Genomic DNA, 23,044 nt, shown 5'->3' with positions numbered 1-23,044 from the left:
AGGAAGGAAAGGGAAAGTGAAAAAGAGGGAAGTCCTCAGTGAAACAAACTAGCTCTGGATTTTGAAAAGGGGCTGAAAAAAGATAAAAAACACAACTCCATTATTGGGCTCTGGGTAGCGGAGGGACAGGAATAGAAGCAGACCACTAAATCTAGAGAGTGCCAGGCTCAACTTCTTGTCTCAGCACCCTCTTCATAAAAAGAGGTTGGAAAACAAAACAAAAAAATTTAGAGAATAATATAGAGGTAGTTACCCAATTAACAGTCATAGCTGTGGACGTGAATGGAATGAACTAACCCACAAAATGGAAGGGTTAAGCAAAATGATTTAGAAAACATGTGCTGAGCACTGTCCGGAGTGCTTTGCAAAATGTCTTTTTTGATCCTCAGAACATGGAGATATGCTCGGGGTTAGGGCCCGAGCCCCGCCGACCAACAGGTCTTACTCTGACCAGCAGTGCCCGTTGGTCTTGGCGGAGCGAACTGTGAGCAATGAATGAGGCAGGAGACGAGATGGTGAACAACTCCATTTATTCCAGCTAGCTCATCCACTTTTATGGCCTTAGTTACATAAGCAGCTCAAGCAAGTTTTTTACTCCCACTTTCCAGGAAGTATCTTCTGGTAAACAGGGGCGGAACCCTTCCTCCCAGCGCCATCTTGTTCATGCCTTACCAGTCTCCTCTCAGTTTACCTGAGCTGTGACTAATGAACACGGTCCAAGAGGGCTGGGGGTTGGCAATTCCCTTACAATTCCCCCTTTTTGTTTTGATCCTTTCCTTAAGGACGAAGATATTTTGTTTACTGGAAAGTATAGCATCTTTTACTCTTTGTAAAGCAAATTTGATACATATAGGTACAATTATTATGCCCAAGAACATCAGTATGAAACCCATCAGTAGTGGCGCGAGCCAACTCTTGATTTTTCCCCACATATCAATGTGTTTAAAGAAGCTAGCTATTTTTGATGCTGTTTTTCAGGTATGAAATCTGTGTCTGCTTCCTCATCAATTATTTCTGCCAGTTTTGTCAATTGCTGAATTTCTAACATGATATTGTCTGCAACCAATCCATGTAATTGAGCCCTAACTTCTTCCCATTGCATTTGTGACTCATTATACTTTTTCTTTGTCAGACAAAATGTGTTATACCTATAATCACACTGCAATTTGTTTTGCAGCCGTATCATGGCTACTTCCTCTCCAATCACTTCTGTTGCCTTTTGAAGCGTGTGAATAGCCTCATAGAACTCATGGTCTACTTTTGCTTGTTGTCTAAAACCTGTTGACACATTCTTCATAAGAGCATGCAGTTCAGAGGCTTGCACTACTGCATTTTGTGAATTTGAGATTGACATAGCCAATGCTGTGGATGCTAAAACTGCCTCAGCTAACAAAGTAATCCTTAACACTACACATGAAATACATCTTTTTACTCTAATCACCAGGTCACCCAATTGTTTGTCCAACGTGTACATTACTTCATCACTGGGTGTCCTATACCAACCTTTTGCCTTAACCACCGTCATAGCATAACGTGGTCTTGTTAAAATGAATACTCTTCCCTTACTCTTTGGTCCTATACATTCTTGCACAGAACAATTCTGGCAAGTAAAGTTGAAAATTCCTGTCATGTTTCTGTGTGTTTCTAATTTTGATCTATTGTCTCTATCCCAAAGGAATACATATTTATTTCCAAGACATACTCTACCCATCAATGTAATGTTATTAGTTTTGTTGCCTGTTGATACTGCAGGTATGCCCTGTGCAGTATGTCCTCCCGTAGCCATAATAATTTTGTCTGTTCCCTGAGCAGGCCTTGCTATCACAGGATACCCTTTGTAATTGACATACATTTGTCTGGGAAACTCTGGAGCAAATCTTGCATCAGGTAGATATGTAAGATTGTGACACAAATACGTTTCCGTATAATTCCCCAGTGTTAAGTGTGTTTGCTAACATGTATGGGTATGACAGTTCTCAAATGGTAAAAAACCTGTATACATAGGGTTGCATTTCTCTTCTTTTGCAAATTACAAAATGGCCTATACCTCATACCACGAACAAGTCCCACAAAATCTGTACTTGTCCAAGTTAACAATTGTCCCATTTATCCTCCAAGTAAACAAATTATAAACGTGTCGCTTATCTTTCTCATCCAGTGCCTCTTTTCCATCCACGATGGTGGCACACCAAGGATACCCCTCTATCCCCTTCACCTGTGCGTAATTGAAACTGAACCCATTCCAATTCCCTGAGATATCTTTCTGTAGACAGAATGGAAAACCTGAAACTAAGCCTGAAAAGTTAAAATGTCTCTGAAATGTAGTCCCATTAATAGTTTTTGCCTCAAATTCAAATCCATCATCTCCATACATGTGAGAGATATTGCCGTGAAGAATAAATTTAGGCATTGTTTCACTCCATGACCACCCTCAACCATGGTGGTTCTGCGATGAATGCCCATCTCTGCTCTTCCAGCTGTGCAGGATCGATAGGTGCAGCGTTGCTGAGTGTGATGAAAAACACAAGGAGAATTGGGAGAAGTCATTGTGCCTTAATTGACTGAAACTCAAGGAGCTTTTTTATTTTCCATTGATGGCGTTTCCTTGCTCCTTGTGACCTCTTCACCTTTGTGGCTATCTTCCATCACTCGAATCCTTCTCACTGGGACCCACACTTCTTTGTTGTCATCTATTAAAACACAAACATACCCTTTTCCCCATGTTAATACCGTATGAAGACCAAACCATTGTTCTCATCGTGCCACATCACTTTATGGGCGGCATTCAAAGCATTCGTTATTACTAACTCAGTCTTTGTTGACTCAGTCTTTGTAAGAGATGTCAAGAATTTCATGGCAGCCGATAAGCCATCATCATCAAATTTTAAATAATTTAATGTATACAGCCAATTGTAATTTGTCATCAACTCCTGATCCAGCTCCCCCTTTTTGTTTTTGCAAGTAAGTTTTCAATGAGTGATTCGCTCACTCTACTATAGCTTGACCAGTGGGATTATGGGGGATTCCAGTAACATGTGAAATGGAGAGTTCCTCCATGAACTGCTCAATTGCTTTGCTGGTATAAGCTGGACCATTGTCTATTTTGATACTTTTCGGTACACCATGATGTGCAAAACAATGTAAGAGATGTGCTCTCACATCCTTAACAGCCTCTCCACATCTGGCGGTTGCCATAATGAAACCTGAAAATGTGTCTGCAGTGACATGGATATACTCTGCTTTTCCAAAGGATGGATAATGAGTAACATCCATCTGCCATATGCAATTTGGACCATCACTCTTAGGGTTCTTAGGGTGAAAAGATGGTGATGGTAAGAAGGGAACACATTGTATACATTGTTTAACTATGGATCTAGCTTCCTGTCTTGAAATACCATAAAGATGCCTTAAAGAACGTGCAGACAAATGTAACTTGGAATGTGCTTGTCGTGCCAATTCAGTAGAATGAAATGTTTGGAGTGCATTGTTTGCCTGTTCATTACCCTCAGTCAATGGTCCTGGTAAATTAGAGTGCGACCGAATATGTGTGATGTAAAATTTTGTTGTCCTGTTCCTTATTGCTTGTTGAACTTCCATAGTCAACTGTGTGATACTATCTGCTCTATCAGGGACATAAGCTGATTCCAATCTAGGTATTAGCAGTGCTATATATTTGCTATCTGTGGTAATATTGCATGGTTCTTCAATATGCAATAAGGCCTGTAAAACTGCATATAACTCATTTTGTTGTGTGGAACTGAATGTTGTCCAGAACTTGTACGTTTCCTTTTTGGATGGAACACACATAGAAGCCCTGCGATCTTTGGTTGCATCTGTAAAGACATTAATTCCTTCAGCTGGTGTTGGAGAACACTTTTCTGCCCAAGACCATGGCCATGTGGTAAATTGTTGACTGAAAGGAATTGGGCAGCCATGTTGAATATTTTGATTGCACACTATCTGCCACTCCACAAACTCTTGTATGCAGCTCTCTATCTGTTGATTTGTATACATAGTGTATATTGTTTGAGGCTCTTTTCCCACTAACATTCTTACTCTCTTCACTGCCTTGTGCATTGTTTGTGCTACCAGCACAGCATAAGGTACACAAGCCCTATTCTTTATATGAGCTAAGTGTATCCACTCAACAATTCCTTGCCCTTGATGTAAAACCCCAGTGGGTATTTTCTCAGTGAATAATGTTGTTGCTTCCAATTCTTGTTGCTCCAATATCCTAATAGTAGAACATTCCTCAATCTTCTTTTGCACTAATCTCAAACATTCTAATGCCTCATCTGTCCATTCTCTGCATGAATCCAATTGGGATGGACCTTTCAATAAATCATGTAGTGGCTTCATTTGACATGTTGTAATCCCTAACTGTGGTCTGCACCATTGAATCTCTCCTATCAATTTTTGGAATTCATTTAAGGCTGTAACTTTCTCAGGATCTAAAGTAGGTGATTTCAACTGCACTGAAGTCTGTTGTATTCTATGCCCTAAGTAGTCAATTGGCAATGTCTTTTGTATTTTTTCAGCTGCTATTATTAATCCATGCAGTTTCAACTGCCCTGTAATTTCCTCTAATGTCATCTCTAAAATGTCTGTAGATCTACTAGAAGCTAGAATGTCATCCATATAGTGGATAATGTTGACCTCTGGATATTTCTATCTTACTGGTTTTATGGCTCTGTCTACGTACCATTGACACAATGTAGGACTATTTTTCATTCCCTGTGGTAATACCTTCCATTGATATCTCTTAGCAGGTTCTTATAAATTAACTGCGGGCACAGAAAATGCAAATCTTTATCTTTAGGATGTATGGGAATGCTATAAAAGCAATCTTTAATGTCTATCACCCATAACTTATGCCCTTGTGGTATCATGTTTGCTGAAGGCAAGCCTGGCTATAGAGAGCCCATAGTATGCATGGGTTCATTAATTTTTCTTAAATCTGTCAACATCCGCCATTTCCTGATTTCCTCTTAATTACAAATATAGGTAAATTCCATGGACTAAATGATTCTTCTATATGTCCTGAATCAAGCTGTTCTGGAACTATGTCTTTCAAGGCTGCAAGTTTTTCCATAGTTAAGGCCCATTGGTCCACCCAAATAGGCTCTTCTGAGTGCCATTGTAGGTGGGATGTTATTATGGCAGCCTTTTCACCAGTGGGCCCTACTAAAAATTTGTACTCAAAGTTATACCGAGTTGTGACAGGAGATCATGTCCCCATAATACAACTGGAAATCCTTCTAAAACATAAGGCCAAACCTGTCTGGTTCGTCCTTCATGTTCCCACCTTAAAGGTTGTAAAGATTCTACAGCTGATTGTATTCCTCCGATTCCATATAAATCATGAGCCGGACCCAAAGGCCATGACTCATCCCATTGGGACATAGGAAATATTGTCCTATCAGCTCCTGTGTCTATCAACCCAGTCATTTGTCTTCCTTCCACCTTTATTGTTAATTCTGGCCTATGTGTGGTGATCTTTTGTGCCCAATAAACTTGATTATCTCTTTGTTCTTTTTGTAGAAATAAAATTACTGCTATGTTTTGATCTTTGTCAAGGGTGCTTTCCTTATTAGTGGTGTTCATCATTGGTATAAGTGTCATCTCCTGATCTGCAGGAAATATATGTGATATGGGCACTAGTCCTGTGTATTCGTTTGCAGGTACTGATAACAATATGTCTATCTTCTTGGGGGGAACCTGGAATTTCTTTGTTAAAGGTAGCATGACAGTAGTCAGTGCTGATACTGAGTAATACCCAGTGCTCTGCAGTCCTACCACTTGTCGGCTGATCTCATGGTGGCCAATCGTTGATACTGCTGTCTGAGTTGTTGAGTCTCCTTGCTGGAATTGTCTCTCCATTTGTGGGATGCCTGGATTTGAAATCCTCTCCTTTCTTCCTGGGCTGGAGGGTTGCCCGCAATGGTGTTTAAATATTGTTGTGGCATGGCTCTTCGACATTCTGAGGCCCAATGACCCATCTGTCTACATTTCGGGCAAGGTGGTTTTGGCTGTGCTCCTGAACCTGAATATGAGCCATATCCTTCTCTAGGCTTGCTCCTGCAATCCTTCTTAAAATGACCTATCTTCCCACATCTAAAACATTTCTGTCCTTGTCTCTGTTTGGCAGCTTCATTCCTGTAGTGCCTTTTCACTTGTTCCTTCACGTGAGCTGCAAACATTACAGAACCTACCTCTTCACACCGCTGCATCATTTCCTCTACTCCAGCATTTTTGGGCAATCCTGTCATTGCCTTTCTACAGTCTGCTTTGATGACCACTACTGTGCCTTCCACTTCACCCATCGCTTTTGTGACTACATTCTGGACACGAGCACAAAAATCTGTAAATGACTCATCATTTCTTTGTTTTAAATTTGTCAGGGATGACTTCTTTTCTCCCCGACTGGCATTTTTTCATATTCCCTTTCCATGCATGTTGCTAACCTTTCATACAATTCTATAGGATGAGCAACTTGTGCGGCATCTGTAGTAAATTCACCAGACCCAAACAACATATTAAAATATTTTTGAGCATTATCGGGGTTGTGGTGAATGGTCCTGGCCCTACACTCCTCAGTGAGTAAACTCATGAACACCACGTAGTCTCCTGATTCTAAAACTGCTTGAAACACGTCTCCAGTCATTAGGGGTGAACTCTTGTAGCCTTAATTTTACATAGGGTGATTTCAGCCCATAATCATGTAGTGCTTTCTTTAATTTTTTAATTTCATAGGGAGGTGCCGGACCATGAGTCCTCTGAGCTGGGGCACCATTCTCCCCAGGATTCTCTAACACAGGGAAATGCAAAATACCTAACTCTTCCATTGTTTTAAAATCCCCTTGTTCTCTTAATGCCTTTGCTACATGTTGTATGCACGATTCTAGGCCACAAGATGGTGCGGTAGCACTAATTCTCAAATTTTGCTGTAGTTCCTCATATTTACCACTAGATGTCTCCCTCATTCCTTTCTTTTGCGCCCCCAGTCTCCCTTCCTCATTCTCCCACTCCCTTTGTTCCTCTTTCCTTGAGCTCACTGCTAGATCCTCCTTTCCCACGGGAGAATCTGCAACTTCCTCTTTAAACGACACAGTCCTTTTTGTCTCTAACTGCTTTAACTTTTTGTTTAACTTTGAAAGCCCAGTCTCCAAGTTATTAATTTTTTCTCTCTCTTTCCACTCTGTTCGTTCCTTCTATAAATTTGGATATATTCTTTCTGGACTACGCTCTCTTGAACTCTCTGAGGAACTTGAAGGAGTGGTCTATGTGGATACCGCAAAGTGCCTTACTTGTTTGTCACAGCTTCCTTCTTCTGCCTGAAATAAACATTTTATAATATTGTACACAAACAAGGTGGACGGTGACAAAACTCCTGGTTTTTCTAATTCAAATGCGGTTAGCTGCTCTCCTACTATTTGCCAGGTATGTGTAGATACTGGAGGTCTGTCCTTCACCCAGGGGCGCACCTCAACCTGTTCCAAGAATTGTCTAATCACTTTTAACTGCAATGTAACTCCCTGGCTTTTAGCTTTCTTGTCTACAAGACTTGTATAAGCCTTCTTGTCTAGTTTTTCTGCTGATGTTGTTAGCCCCATTGTGCTAAGAACCTAGCTCACTGCCTATTTCTTTATAAGCAGATTACTCACAGTTTGTAGTCTTCTTCTTTTCCTCTCCTGTGTGGCAGGCTACATCTTTTCTCGAGAGATGGTGAACAACTCCGTTTATTCCAGCTAGCTCATGCACTTTTATGGCCTTAGTTACGTAAGCAGCTCAAGCAAGCTTAAGCCAGTCCAAGCAAGTTTTTTACTCCCACTTTCCAGGAAGTATCTTCCAGTAAACAGGAGTGGAACCCTTCCTCCTAGCACCATCTTGTTCATGCCTTACCAGTCTCCCCTCAGTTTACCTCAGCTGTGACTAGTGAACGCCGTCCAAGCAGGCTGGGGGTTGGCAATTCCCTTACAGAGATGGACACTCATCCCCATTTTACAGATGAAACTGAAGCAAATGGGATAAGTGACACACAGCTTAATAAGTGTCTGATCCAGGAATTGAGTTCTTATCTTGCTAACTCCAGGTTCACCAGATAATAAAAATAAGGAACAGGAACAAAGTGGAGATTATTAACTGATCACAGGGAGAAGAGGTGTGATTTACCTAGCTCACAGAGCAGGTGAAGGGGAATGAGAGAAGGCAACCAAATCATACTGGAGAGGAAGGACAGTTGATGACTGGTGTCCTGCAGAGGAATTAGGACTTGGGATACAGGAGGGAGTTCCCAAAGGTCCTTTAGGTAGTGCCATGACCTGACCAGATCTTCTACAGGAGGAGGATTATACTGGGGGTTGTTGGAGGGGTGAATTAGAAGAGGAAGAGTACAGACCTATAAGGAGATTACCAGTGGAGCTGCCATTGGAGTATCTGGCCAGGTAGTAATGAGTCTATTAGTGTGGGTGTATAGTGTATACAAGGAAGAGGGGATGGATGGGTGAGACATAAGAATGGGATCTGCAGGATGAAGAGGTGATCCAGGATCAGAAGAGTTAAGGAATATTGTGGCACAGTGGGGAAGATCAGCTTTGTAACCTGAGGGTCTGGCTCCGTAGACCAGCTCTGACCCTGGGCAGACCAGATCTCTTGTTTTCTCCTTGGTACAGTGAGGAGGGTTAGACTTGATAGTCTCTGAGGACCCTATCAGCCATAAAAACCTAGACTTTTCAGGTTTCAAACATGGGAGATGGTACAAAGATGACAAATGAGATGCAGATTCATTGATCAAGACTAAGGAATCCAGCTGGGGATAGGATGAGTATGAGGCATTTGTGGACTCACCAAGATGGAGATGTGTTATAGTCAGCCAGCTCCTTATGCCTTCCACTGAGAACAGACCTTTGAAGGAAATCCACAGACCCGCCAATGACTTCTCACCAAAAGCTGGCCAAGTCCCTGAGAGGTGTGTGCCTGCAGAGAAGTTTTCATCTTCAGCTCTGGGCTGAGCTTTTACCCTGGGCAGCCCTCCAGGTACCAGTATGGACTCTGATGGAGGGAACAGGGAGGTGACCCGTAATCAAAAACTAGGGTATTTCCCTCTGGGAAATAGGGCTGGCCTCTGTCTCCTGAGAGATTTCTGTGTTCTGTTCAGAAGGTAGTACTAGGGCTCTGCATGAGACCTCCTTTAGCATGGGCACAGACATACACACACCTACCCCTGAGGTAACCCTGTGGCCCACTTTTCCTTTGTGCCCATTTGCACTTTCTTCTTACCACACTGCCACACACACACACACACACACACACACACACACTGCCACACACACACACACACACACACAGACACAGACACACACAGACACACAGACACACACAGACACATACACACAGACACACACACACACACACACACAGACACACACACACACACACACACACACACACACACACACACACACACACACACACACACACACACACACACACACACCCTGAGGTAACCCTCTGGCCCAGTTTTCCTTTGTGCCTCTTTGCACTTTCTCCTTACTACACTACCTCACATACACACACACACACCCCTGAGGTAACCCTGTGGCTCACTTTTCCTTTGTGCCCATTTGCACTTTCTCCTTACTACACTGCCTCACACACACACACCCCTCCATCATCCATCCAACACTGGAGTGGCAGGAGAAGGAGCAGATAAGAAAAGGATGGAAGCTGATTTTAAAGGAGGTCATTGTGGAACTGATTTAGAATAAGAGCAGGGGTGGGATTTGACAGAATGCGATTGAAATTGAGAAAATTTTGAAAGAGAACAAACTTTAGACCCAGTTACTGAGCCAGAAGATAACTAGTGTATAAGGAAAACAAGGATGAAGGCCAGTGAAGGGCTTTGGGATGCAGCCTAAAGAGAGGGACCCGAGGTCTATGAAAGATGAGGAAGAATCTCCAGTGGAACCAGCAGAAAGTAGGAAAATGGATAACATGGACTGGTGGGTAGGACAACCTGGCTGTGAATGTTTTAGCTTTTAAAATTAGCGTTTGGCCATCCACGGTTCTTAGCAGGTGCTTGATGTTGCCGTGTAAACACCACAAGTAATTCTGAGAAAGGCTGCCCAAAATCTCAGCCGTTATGGAGAGCAGGGAAAACTGTGCAGTGCCTCAGACGGAGAGTACGTTGGCATTTCTGCCACAGTCCGGCGCTGATCTCTCTTTTTCGTGTACAAACTGAATTCCCTCCCAGAGAGATGGCAAAGGACGTGAAGGCTGCCTCTCCCCACTCCAGGATTGTAGTGAGGATGAAGGATTCCTAAAAGAAACACAAGGCTTGTTCTAAGGTAGGAGATGGAAGATTGCAGCATTGTGAGAGTGAGAGAACGGTGATCAAGGGAGGGAAAGGGGCCCTTGTACCATTAGAGCTTTGGAACAAATTGGCGCCTCCTTCTAAAGTGCAGAGAGCTGGATGCTCTGAGGAGGAAGAAGCTGCTGGTCCTCTCCTAGAATGATGTGATCAGGCCACAAAAGTGACCTAGTCAGAGATTGCCCAGAAGGCAGCAGTGATTGGGAATTCCCTCCTCAGGGCTGAAACAGGAGGCTTTGTCAGCCTCCTCATTGGACAATAGAAGACGAGGGCACAGATGGGGTCAGGAATGCCAAGCTTCAGGAGCTGCAGCTTGGGGGGCAGGGCTGAAAAACAAAAAAGATTGAGGGTTTTAGCTGAGCTGGGAGACAAACAAGGATCTCCGCTTGAGGTCAGTGGGAGAGCTGACTGCAGCCGCTTGCTCCCTGCTGACTTCCAGTCCTGTCTCTAGCTGCCTATTGAGCATCTTAAAGCCCACCCTCCTGCTACCTTCCCTGTTACTGTACGGCAGCCCAGCTTTCCCGGACACGCAGGCTAGCCATCCCAGATCCTCCCTCTCTCACCCCCCCACATCGAAGATGTGGCCAAGGCCTCTGGACTTCACCTCTGCAGCGTCTCTCCCCTCTGACACCACGCCCTGGTGCAGACCCTTATCACCTCACACCGGCCCTGTGGCAGCAGCCTCTGGGTAGATGTGCCTGCCTTCAGTGTCTCCCCACCCCTGGTCCATCCTCCATTCAGCCACCAAAGGGATTTTCCTAAAGTGTAGGGCTGACCACATCAGTCCCTACTCAATAAACTCCAGAAGCTCCCTCTTGCTTCCCAATCAAATATAAAATTTTCTGTTTGAGTAACTCCTTTATAACCTTCCCACACCTGCATACACCTCTCCTGTCTTCTTACACTTTACATGCTCAGTGTACTCTTTGATCCAGTGACACTGACCTCCTGGCTGCTCCTCAAATAAGCTACTCCTGTCTCCCAACTGTCATCATTCTTTAAATCCCAGCTTCTACAGGAAGCCTTTCTTGATCCCCCTTAACTCTAGGTCCTTCCTTCTGTTCATCATGTTCAGTTGATCATGCACATATTGAGAGTTTGTACATATTTGTGTGCACTTGTTTGCATCAAAATTCTTGCAGGCAAGACCGAGAGCTGTCTTTTGCCTTTCTTTATTGTACCCCTAGAGCCTGGCATGAAGGAAGCACTTAGCCCATATTTATTGGCTGACAGCAGAGAAGGCAAAGTTGCTCATTTCATATTTTCATGTGTTTTTCTGCAAAGGAGAATGACTTCTACACGGGAAATGAAAAAAACCACGGGGTGGAGCAGGGACATAGTGTCTGAGAAAGGTAGGAGGAAGGCATGACCCTGGAAGAACTCAAGCCCTCTACCCCAGATAAACCCTGGGAGTCAGAGGACTGAGCCACTGTCCATGAGAGGCGAGCCCACAGGAAGTGGCCAAATGTCCACAAGATGGGAGAAGGGCATATGTCTATTTCTGGGACAGACACAAAACGGAACCTGTAAAATCTAGGCAGGGACTTTCCCTTCCATTCCTGGAACATTGTAGATGGAATCACCAAGAAGACAGGGGCAGCTAGGTGGTGCAGTGGATAGAGTACCAGTGCAGGAGTCAGGAGGACCTGAGTTCAAATCTCACCTCAGACACTTGACACTCACTAGCTGTGTGACCTTGGGCAAGTCACTTAACCCCAATTGCCTCATCCTGGGTCATCTCCAGTCATCCTGATGAATATCTGGTCACTGGATTCAGATGGCTCTGGAGGAGAAGTGAGGCTGGTGACCTGCACAGCCCTCCCTCACTGAAAACAAAGTCAAGTGCAAGTCACATCATTATTTCTCCGATGGCCTGGTCTTCGGCAATGAAGGACGAACGCATGCGCACATACCAAGAAGACAGTTACTGACGGTCACAAAAGAAGTGATTCTTGCCAAGAGCCATCATGTCTCCCTCGAGGACAGGTCACATCAGACTACCTTCAGCCCCACTTTGCACCAGACTACTAAACTATTAGGTAAGAGAGGTGCTACCAGTACAGTTTACCCAGATCTGAGCACAGCTTTTGATGTATTACCTCGGGATTCTTGTGGGGAAATGAGCTGGGTTAGAGGACACCAGTACTGGTCGGATGGCTGGACTCAAAAGTGGTAGCTGCTGTTGTTTTCAAATAAGTCTTTGCTCATGTTCAGTTTTTGTATTGCCTAAATTTCTCCCTGAATCTTTTCCCTGCCTAGAGAATTATCCATATGACAATTTTTTAAAAAGAGAAAAGATAAGCAAAATAATTGATCATTACATTGAAAAAAATCTGATACGACGTGCAGTGTAGCGTCCTTGTGAACCCTCCCACCTTGGCGTCTTTTCATGTCTTTGGAGTCCATGCTCGCTCTGAGAGAGTGTTATTGGTTCAGTGGCCACCTGGCTAGAGGTCTCCAGTAGAGTGCCCCAGCGGCTCAAATAAAGCCACAAAGGGTATGTTCATCTCATTTTCAGCTGACACAGAGTTGGAAGGGTGAATGAACAGTGAATGACAGAATCAGGATCTGAAAAGGTATTGGGGGCCTTGAGCACTGGAATCAGGCTAGTATGATGAGATTCAGAAGAGATGTACAAAACCTCTAGTTGCTCAGTTTACAATGAGGGAGGCAGGTGCAGACAGCAGGTAAGAAAACGTTCTGGAGGTTTTAATGCACTGCAAGTTTAATGAGTGAGGTGGTGGTCAAAAACTTGAGGACTACGTTGGCATTTGCAGAAGGAGAGTAGAGCTTCCGGATAGGGGAATTCAATTCTCATCAGACCTCTTCTGCGTCTGGATTGTTGTATTCAATCTGGGCACCACATACTAGAGAACAAAGGGTTTGTAAGCAACATGGTGAAGGTCCTTCAGTCCATGTGCTTTGGTGGGCATGTTTAGCCTGGAGAAGATTGTCGCCTGGGACAAACAGGACAGCCATCTTCAAGTGGCTGAAAACCTGTCATAGAAAGAAAGTCTAAACTTCTTTGGGGGTGGGGGGGCCGGGGGAGAGCTGCAGAGGCAGTTCTAGGTCCAGACAAACTTCAGCGGCTGGTCAGAGTGGAAGGGGCTTCCTCAAGCAGTGATGGGTCCCTTGCTCAGGGGTCCTCAAACTAAGACCAGACAACCTCCTGTTAGGTTCATATAGTGGAAATTCCCTTTGTGAGTGGTTTAGACAAGACATCCACATCAGATACTTGAACATGAATGTCTCTTCTCCCCTAGAACTTAAGTTCCTTGAGCTTTGGGGGGTGAGGGGAGGGGGTTGCTTTTGTCTTTTTGTATTTCAGTGCCTGGCACATAACTAGGCCTTTAATACATGCTTGTGTATTGACTAACTTGGAAACTCAGAGGATATGGGGGCAAGGGATTGGGAAGAGAGGGGTGGGAACCCTAAGGGGAGGAAGTGTGATCATGCCCTCCACATTGGGGAAAGGTGGGAAGCCATTTCCTTCTTCAAGGCAGTGACAGAATGGTGTGAATGGAAAGTCACCAGTGCTAAAAATGCCAAAGCTTTTGTACCCTCAATAATCTTTCATTTGACTATAGATCATGTGGAAGAAACACTCAAGACCCCATTTTGTCCAAAAAGTTTGTCACAGACAAATGTACTAATTCATTCCTCTGCTTGAAGGCTGAAAACTCCAGAAGGCTGTCCTGCTTTAGAAAGACAATTTTGCCCAAGTTATTTTCTGAATTCAAAGAATTCTAGAGACAAAAAAAAATCTGTAGTGCGTCATTGAAGGTTTTCAATTTAGAAAACAGGATTCAAGCAACGTTAACATTGGAAGTGTGGTAGGTTTCACCATTTTCTCTGTTGTTGTTCAGTCTGGTCAGATTTTTCTTGACCGAGATACGGGATTAGTTTGCCATCTTCTCCAGCTCATTTTACAGATGAGGAAACTGAGGTCAACAGGGTAAAGTGACTTGCCCAGGGTTACATAGCTGATAAATGTCTAAGGCTAGTTTTGAACTCAGGAAGACAAGTCCTTGTTATTTCAAACCAGTGCTCTGTCCACTGTACCACCTATCTGCCATATAAGCAGTTCCAAAGAAGTATTCATTTCTTGGTAAGTGCAGCCCATCCTCAAAGATGACCTGTCTCCCTGGAAAACAAATCATCCCAGGACCCAAACAAAGGTCACTTCCTAAGATAAAAAATCAGCCAAATCCTTTGTTTCACAAAAACCAATAAACATTAAGTGCCAACTATGTGCCAGACTAAGTGCTAGGTATACCAGAAGAGGCTAAGGACAGTCCCTGCCCTCAAGGAGCTTATATGCTAACAAATCTATACAAAGCAAAGATACACGAGATATAAAGGAAGTAACTGGGGGAAGGCACAGGCTTTAAGAGGAGTTAGAGAAGGCTAGTTAGGACTTCAAAGGATTACAGGGAGGTCTGTAGTTGTAGCAGATGAAGGAGAGCGTCCCATGCCTGGGGACAGCCAGAGAAAATGCCCAGAGCTGAGAGAGAGTCTTATCCGTAGACCTCCAGGAGGCAGGTTATAAAGAGCTTCTGTGCTCTATGTTGCCTTCAGTAGCTACTTTCATCCCATTTATGAGACTCCAGGTTGATCATTGTGTTTAGGAAGGCTGTGGAGGCCACACCTTCCTCTTTTTATGTGCCTTGTCCTCTATCACCTTCCCTGGCACACTCCACTTTAACTTGGTCCTGTTCCTCCAGTGTTAGGCTCCTCTCTTCCTCAGCCTCTGTCATAGCCAGTCAGCCCAGACACCCACTTGTTTCAGGGCAGTGAGAAGCTACAAGGACATGCTGAGATAACAACCTTCTTGCCTCCTCTAAAAGCTTGACCAGATAGATGTACTCTCAGGCGCTTTGGGCACTCCACCTTCCCTTTGTTAATGGCACCTGCGCTGCTTCTCCTCCTTGGCCTTTTCAAATGCTGCCTTGTTGCTGTTTTTGAAATTTGATTTTTTTTTCTCAATTACATGTTAACCAAAAATTTTTAACATTTGCTTGTTGTCTTTTTGAGTTCCAAATTCTCTCCCTCCCTCCCCTCCCACCTCCTTGGGAAGGTAAGCAATTTGATATAGATTACACATCTGCACTCATGCAAAACATTTCCCACAGTAGCCATGTTGCAAAAGAAAACACAGCCCCCCCCCCAAAAAATAATAATAAAGAATTATAATTATAAAAATTATAATCATAATAAAGAATAATAAAGTAAAAAATAAGCTTCAATATGTATTTAGACTTCATTTCTTTCTCTGGAGGTGGATAGCATTTTCATCATAAGTCCTTTGGGCTTGCTATTTTCTTTTTTTATTGTTTTTTCTTTCTCATGGCTTCCCCTTTTGGTTCTGATCCTTCTTTCACAACATGACTAATATGAAAATATGTTTAATATGAGTGTATATGTAGAGCCTATATCAGATTGCTTGCCAGCTTGGGCAGGGAGGGAGAAAAAATTTGGAATTCAAAATCTTACACAAGTGAATGCTGACAACCATTTTTACATGTAATTGGAAAAAATAAAATACGGTTAAGTGAAGGGAAATATAAAGTCCAAAATTTTAAAAGAAGAAAGAGAAAAAGTCCTTGGAAATTACCTATTGCTGAGCATAGCTAGGTCATTCACAGCTGATCATCTTAGGTGCTGATACCGTTCACAGTGTTCTCCTGGTTCTCTCACTTCACTTTGTAGGGTTCATGTCAGTTTTCCCAGGTCACTTCTTGGCGCATAATAGCACTTCATCACAATCACACACCACAGCTTTCCCAGTTGATGGGCATCCCCTCAATTTCCAGCTCTTAAGTACCAAAAAAAGAACTACTTACACATGTTTTTATACACATAGATCTTTTCCCTTTTTCATTGATCTCTTTGAGATAGAAACCTACTAGTGGTATTGCTGGGTCCAAGGGTATTTACAGCTCTTCAGGCATAGTTCCAAATTGCTCTCCACAATAGTTAAACCATTTTACAACTCCACCAACAGTGCATTGATGTCCCAATTTTCCCATATCTCCTCTTGCATTCGTTTTCCTTTTCTATCATATTAACTAATCTGATAGGCATGAGCTGGTACCCAGAGTTGTTTTAATTTGCATTTCTCTAATCGTGATCTATAGCATTTTTTGTGTGTGTGACTGTAGATAGCTTTGATTTCTTCTGAGGACTGCCTGTTCATATCCTTTGACCATTTATCCATTGGGGAATGCCTCATATTTTTATACATGTATAAAATATATGTATATTTTTATAATACATATATGTATTTATACATAATTCTCTATGTATTTGAGAATTGAGGCCTTTATCTGGTAAGCTTACTGTAAACATTTTGTTCCTCGTTCCTTGCTTTCCTTCTAATCTTGGCTGAATTGGTTTGGTTTGTGCCCCCCAAAAATGATGTAATCAAAATTATCTGTTTTATGTCTTGTAATGTTCTTTGGATATGAACCTGTCCAGGCAAAAAAGCTCATCCTTTTTGTTTTGAATGTTAACAATTAACATATGCACAGTACATCCCTACCCTACCCAACCCAAAGAAACTGTCTAGTTTTGCAAACAGCCCTGCCTTCAGGATTATTCTTTTCCCTGTTGCTACAGGTAAAACAACTTCTCAACAATGGCTCTTATTTTGGGATCCAGAGCTTGTTTTTAAAAAACATTTTGATAAATGTATTTTTGTATAGTTGGTTTCCTTTGTAATTGTATGTTTTTTACTTTATGCAGTTTAAAGCATTATTATTATCCATAATAATTATCCATTATTTTGAGGTTTCACCACACACACGCACCCCTGCCATGAAGTTCCTTATATGTTTCCACCGTTCAGAATCTAGATCAGTTGCTCACCAGAACTACAGGCTTCAGTGCTATAATCAATCCAGATGTCCAGCCCTTCTTCCTTGGGCGGGGGGTCTCTAAGAAGATCCCCAAGTCAGGGTACTGCCACACCTTTGGGAGAAGGCCCTAGCAGCACTACCTGCTGTTCACACTTGAGCAAACCTCTCCCTTGGTTCTCTGAGCATCCAGGCTTCTAACTGCTTGAGGGAGAGAGAGCTTCCCTGCAGGCCTAGATCTGGTGTTCAGGTCCAGGTACCCTCTTGCCAGCTCTGAAGTCACCAGCAGCTTTTGAATGAGCAAGTGTTTGTGCCAGCTCACAAGATTTTAAGTGACTGGGGCTTCCCCCTATGCACCTGGTGGTAACCTCTTCCCATCTCCCCCACCTGCCTCAGTGCCCCTTCTCATAGTTGTACAGTGGCCTTGTTGCTACACCGGGTCATCGGGGGTCCAGATGGGGAGGTGAGCCCTGCAGGGTGGGAGCGATGAATCCAGTGTGTAACCAGCGGGCTGTCCCAGCTGTCAGCCCTGGGCAGCCTGGGGGATTCGGGGGTGGAGCAGGACGGGGGAGGGAGGGGCCCGACAGTTACTACCGAGGCCTTTCCCTGAGAGGTTACATTGTTTCCCTGCAACCAGCCGGATGTACAGGGTCTCCCCGATTAGAAAGGCAGGTCGCCGCCAGAGATCTCCCTTGGGGTTTGGTAACACGTGGTAGAAGCTCAGTAAGTGAGAGACGTCCCGGCCTCTCTACCTCCCCTCTGTCAGCAGAAGGAACTGTGGGGGGATCCAGGGGCAGAGAAAGGGAAACATCCAGGAGGGCGTGGGTACAGAGGCCTGGGCACAGTGGGGAAAGGATGCCCTCGCAGCCCAGGATCCCAAGGCGAATTGGGGCAGGTGAGCGTAAGCCTACCGCCTATCTTCCCTAATGGACGCGCCACCCTACGTAGCCCAGGCTTCCAAGGCACTTCACGAATTTCTATTTCCTAATTCCGCGCCTTGGCGGCTCTCCAGTACTAGTCCTCGGGACCACGCCCCCACCCTCCAAGTCTGCCTCCCGTGTTGACAATCCGCTCGTCTTAGCAACAGCCATATGAGGCTTGCTTTTCCTATTGGTAAACGGATTTACATTTTTTTATTGGTCCGCGTGCCTCTGACCTGACCAATCGAAGGCGGCCACGGAGACCCATCTCACTCCACAGAGCTAAGGGGGGGGGGTTCGAGATACAGGTAGTTTCCCAGAGAGATGATGCTGCTCCATTTCCCAAAAGGCACTCACTTTCCACAGCCTTCGTTGCGTTCTTCGTGGTCGTATCCACCTCATTCTCTCTTCTTACTCCCCTCCCCTGGGGTCTCCCCTCTCAAACTTCTTAGCTGTCCACCCCTGAGAATGGTTCACCCCTCAGATTGCGCTCAGGGAGAGGGCCCCCCCCCCCCCTTCCTGGAAGAGAAGGGTAAAATCCTCCTCTTGGTCGTCCGGGAGATACCATGTGTGACCCAGGAGGGGGGGGACACCTGACTTCCCCAGGGCTTGCGTCACCTCGAGGGGGTGCTCCTCCGCTCCCCTTCCCCACTTCCCGCCGCACTCTAATTGCCCGTTAAGCTCCTATCCGGAAAAGGTTCCCTGGTGACCGCGGGGACGGGGGGCCAGGGGCGGTGCACTTGGTACGTTCCACCTCGCCGCCCGAGCTGCCGGAAGTGAGGTGTCTGCGGCTTGCACTTCCGGCCCGGAGGGGGTGGGGAGTGTTGTTAACTGGTGGAGCCGCCACCGCCCCCGTCACGGTCCCCGTCAGCTCTTCCCCGCCGCCGCCCGTCTCCTCTCCGCCGCCGCCGCGGGACCAGCGGGCTCCCCGGTGAGTGAGGGCGGGCCGGGGCGGGGGGCGGCGCGGCGCCGGGGCCCTGGCGCCTTCCCGTGCCGCGGCTCTGCAGCTGGGGGGCCCAGCGCCCCCCGGCCCGCTCGGGCCGCTGCTCCGGACACGTGGGGGGGGCGCGGGCAGCTCACCCCCCCCGTGGCCCCCCAGGTCTCCCGGCCGGGGCCATGTTCCGCACCGCCGTGATGATGGCCGCCAGCCTGGCGCTGACCGGAGCCGTGGTGGCCCACGCCTACTACCTCAAGCACCAGTTCTACCCCACCGTGGTCTACCTGACCAAGTCCAGCCCCAGCATGGCCGTGAGTGCGGGGCCGGGCCGGGCGGGGGGCGGCCGGGGACGGCCGGGGGGCGGGGAGGGCGCCCCCTCATCCCGCCCCGCCCCTGCGCCCGCCCCCAGGTCCTGTACATCCAGGCCTTCGTGCTCGTCTTTCTGCTGGGCAAGGTGATGGGCAAGGTGTTCTTCGGCCAGCTGAGGGCTGCCGAGATGGAGGTGAGGCTGGGGCCCGGTGTGGGGTGCTAGGGGTCACGTGTCGGGGTCGAGGGGGGCCCATGTGGTGTGCTGGAGGGTCACCTGTCGGGGTCCTTGCGGGCCTGCTGTGGGGTGCTGGAGGGCCAAGTGTCAGGGTGCTGGGGGGTGGGGGGGACCCTGTGTCTGGCAGTTGGAGGACTTGCTGTCTGGGTCCATGAGGTTCCTTCTCCCCCACCTCCAGCACCTCCTGGAGCGCTCCTGGTACGCAGTGACCGAGACCTGCCTGGCCTTCACGGTCTTTCGGGATGACTTCAGCCCCCGGTTCGTGGCTCTCTTCACTCTCCTCCTCTTCCTCAAGTGTTTCCACTGGCTGGCCGAGGATCGGGTTGATTTTGTGAGTGAGGCTGGCAAGGGCAGTAGGAGAGCGGGGAGCTGGGGGAATGTGGAGGTGGAGAAATGGGAATCCCAGCTGCAGCGAGTCCTGGGCAGAGCCCAGAGAGGAGAGGGGAACGGCTGCCCTCATGCCACTTTGCTCTCCTTTCCCAGATGGAACGGAGCCCCAACATCTCCTGGCTCTTTCACTGCCGAATTGTCTGTGAGTGTCCTGGACACAGGACTCGGTGAACCTACGCTGGCCGGGTGGGGGAGGGATGCTTTTGGGTTTGTTGCCCTTTCAGTGCGGGGAGGGGAGCAGAGGCTGTCCCCTCCCACCTCCCCCATCCCAGCAAATGGTACTGAGAACAGGCCTGGGCCTCTGCCTGCTCCTGAGAAGTGCAGCTGGTCCAGAAAGCTAATTTGAGAAGTTCATTTGCATTCTTTCTCCCTGCCCTGTTCCACTCCAGGGCACTTCAACTGCCTTAAGTCCCAAAGTGACTTCCTCATGTTCTGCCTGCTTACCCAGGAGTCTGGGCTGTTGCTGTTCCCCTCCAGGGTAGGCTGGGAGTTCCCAGAGGGCACTTGGGGCTCCCACCTCCCCTGACATTCACTCCAGGGCCAAAACATCTTAGCAAAGGAAATCGGCCCTAGCTGATACCCACCTCACCTTATGGCTTCCCTCGATCCCCTGCAGCCCTCATGCTCCTCCTGGGTGCCCTGGACTTCCTCTTCGTCAACCATGCCTATCACAGCATCCTGACCCGGGGGGCTTCCGTGCAACTGGTCTTTGGCTTTGAGGTACTGATGGGGCTGAGGTGGGAAGGCAGGGGTGTCCAAGGGTCCTCTCTGATGCCCACCATCCTCCTTCCCATCTCAGTACGCCATCCTGATGACCATGGTCCTCACCATCTTCATCAAATACGTCCTACACTCCATCGATCTCCAGAATGAGAACCCCTGGGACAACAAGGCGGTCTACATGCTTTACACAGAATTGTTCACAGGTGAGCTCCCTGCCATCTCCTCCTCCTTGGCTGGGGGGAGAGGAGCCCTTCCAGCAGCCTCAGCACCTCCACGTGTGCCCCTCCTTCCTTTCAGGCTTCATCAAAGTTCTGCTTTACATGGCCTTCATGACAATCATGATCAAAGTGCACACGTTCCCACTCTTTGCCATACGGCCCATGTATCTGGCTATGAGGTAGGCTTCTCACAGCCCACACAGCTGGCTCCTTCAGGAGCAGCAGAGTAGTGCCTGCTCAGGCCTGTACTTGAGGAAGCTCTGGGAGGGGTGGGGATGGTAGGGAGACCCCTAGAAAGGCTGGGAAGTCAGCTGGGGATGAAGTAATGGGAGCCTGAGTAGCGAGAAGGGTGTGAATGCAAAAGTTAAGCTGACCACGGTGGGGGGGGGGCCTGCCCTGACCAGCCCATCCTGTCCATGCAGGCAGTTTAAGAAGGCAGTGACTGACGCCATCATGTCTCGCCGGGCCATCCGCAACATGAACACGCTGTGAGTGCCCCTCTTGGTGCAGGCTGTCCCCTTCTGTGCCCCGGACCCCTAAGGCCCCATCTCAACTGGGCTGGTCCTTACTTAGGTACCCAGATGCCACAGCCGAGGAGCTCCAGGCCATGGACAATGTCTGCATCATATGCAGGGAGGAGATGGTGACTGGTGCCAAGCGACTCCCCTGCAACCATATCTTCCACACTAGGTGAGGTAGGGGGCACTGGCACTGGCTTCCCAAGCCAAAGGGAGGAGGCAGGTGCCTGGCCTAAGTTCTGTCTGCCTTGGATTCTGCTTTTACAGCTGCCTGCGCTCCTGGTTCCAGCGACAACAAACCTGCCCCACCTGCCGAATGGATGTCCTTCGGGCCTCACTTCCTGTCCAGTCCCCACCCGCCCCGGAGCCTGCTGAGCAGGGCCCCCCACCTGCCCCTCACCAGCCCCCCATCCTCCCCCAGCCTCCCAACTGTAAGTACCCCAGGCCTCCACAGACCCTAAGCCTCCAGCTGCTCCAGGGAGGCATTCCGTGCCTCCTACACATTGCCTCTGTTCCATCTTAAGGACTAGAGTTTCTGGACCCCTGTCCTTTTCTGCTTCATACTTTCTCCTTCTCATTGCAGTTCCCCAAGGCCTCCTGCCTCCGTTTCCTCCAGGGATATTCCCCCTGTGGCCTCCCATGGGCCCCTTCCCCCCCATGCCACCGCCCAGCAATGCAGATGCCCCGCCTGCCTCACCCTCCACCTCAGGTGCGTATGGTTTAGTGTCAGAGAGCCACCCTGTCTGCTAGACTGTCTGGTTGTGATGGGTGTTGACATGGACCTGTTTTTGGGGAGAGACGGGAGCTGGGTTCTTTAGCCCTTGGCCTCCCCTCCCAGGTATGGGGGGGTGGGAGAAGAGCTGAGATCTAAATGTGCCTCTGATGGTCTGTACGTCTGCTCTTTGCAGCCAGTGCCTCTCGGCCCACTGGCTCTGTCCCTGAGCCCACGACGGCCCCTGGCTTTCCCTTCCCTCCTCCCTGGATGGGCATGCCCCTGCCTCCACCATTTGGTAAGTCAGGGCTCTCATGGACTCTTCCAGACTGGGCACAGGGAGGCCTTGGTCAAGCAGCTTGGGCATACCCTCTTCTCTCTACAGGATTCCCCCCCATGCCAGTGCCCCCAGCAGGCTTTGCTGGCCTGACCACTGAGGAGCTGCAGGCCCTAGAGGGCCATGAACGGCAACATCTGGAAGCCCGACTACAAAGCCTTCGAAATATCCACACCCTGCTGGATGCTGCCATGTTGCAGATTAACCAGTATCTCACTGTGCTGGCCTCCCTGGGGTAAGGCCCCTGGACTGGTCTGGGTGGGCTGGGGCTGGGCAGGGCAGCTCATGATGTCTCCTCTGGTTCCTTCCTCAGCCCTCCCCGACCTCCTGCCCCTGCCAGTCCCCCTGCAGCATCTACACCTGCTGCTGCAGCCTCTTCTTCCACCAGCATCCCCAGTTCTGAGGCAACGCCCCCCTCACCAGGATCCTCCCCGCTTCCCCCTGAGCCAATACAGCAGCAGCCAGGTCTGTGTAAGGAATCTCCTGAGGGGAAGGGGGGCAGGGAGCACAGGGGCCACAGGA

The 23,044-nt window shown here is 47.6% G+C and overlaps 1 protein-coding gene and 1 long non-coding RNA gene across 6 annotated transcripts in view; one reads left to right on the top strand and one right to left on the bottom strand.

The window, feature by feature from the left end:
• Positions 1-23,044, top strand: part of SYVN1 (synoviolin 1) — a 47,128-nt gene that overhangs the window by 22,700 nt on the left and 1,384 nt on the right. For 2 of the 5 annotated variants that reach the window (XM_072639060.1, XM_072639057.1), the window contains 14 exons: positions 19,243-19,391; positions 19,490-19,582; positions 19,803-19,955; positions 20,108-20,156; positions 20,631-20,734; positions 20,814-20,940; positions 21,035-21,134; positions 21,378-21,443; positions 21,529-21,645; positions 21,741-21,904; positions 22,057-22,182; positions 22,382-22,483; positions 22,571-22,757; positions 22,836-22,993. In XM_072639060.1, the coding sequence (XP_072495161.1) occupies positions 19,260-19,391; positions 19,490-19,582; positions 19,803-19,955; positions 20,108-20,156; positions 20,631-20,734; positions 20,814-20,940; positions 21,035-21,134; positions 21,378-21,443; positions 21,529-21,645; positions 21,741-21,904; positions 22,057-22,182; positions 22,382-22,483; positions 22,571-22,757; positions 22,836-22,993 (1,678 nt within the window). In that variant the 5' untranslated portion in view covers positions 19,243-19,259. Of the gene's footprint in view, positions 1-18,958; positions 19,075-19,242; positions 19,392-19,489; positions 19,583-19,802; positions 19,956-20,107; positions 20,157-20,630; positions 20,735-20,813; positions 20,941-21,034; positions 21,135-21,377; positions 21,444-21,528; positions 21,646-21,740; positions 21,905-22,056; positions 22,183-22,381; positions 22,484-22,570; positions 22,758-22,835; positions 22,994-23,044 lie in introns of those variants that run through there. The other 3 variants (XM_072639061.1, XM_072639059.1, XM_072639058.1) reach the window with 3 other exon arrangements.
• LOC140524539 (uncharacterized) lies at positions 514-12,637 on the bottom strand. The gene is made up of 2 exons (XR_011973752.1): positions 7,665-12,637; positions 514-2,711 (listed from the first exon to the last, which is right to left on the bottom strand). It is a non-coding gene; the product is annotated as an uncharacterized lncRNA (long non-coding RNA).

This window comes from Notamacropus eugenii, chromosome 2 (genome assembly GCF_028372415.1).
Source record: "Notamacropus eugenii isolate mMacEug1 chromosome 2, mMacEug1.pri_v2, whole genome shotgun sequence".
Taxonomy (NCBI): Eukaryota; Metazoa; Chordata; class Mammalia; order Diprotodontia; family Macropodidae; genus Notamacropus; species Notamacropus eugenii.
This window is presented reverse-complemented; position numbering and strand designations above follow the sequence as displayed.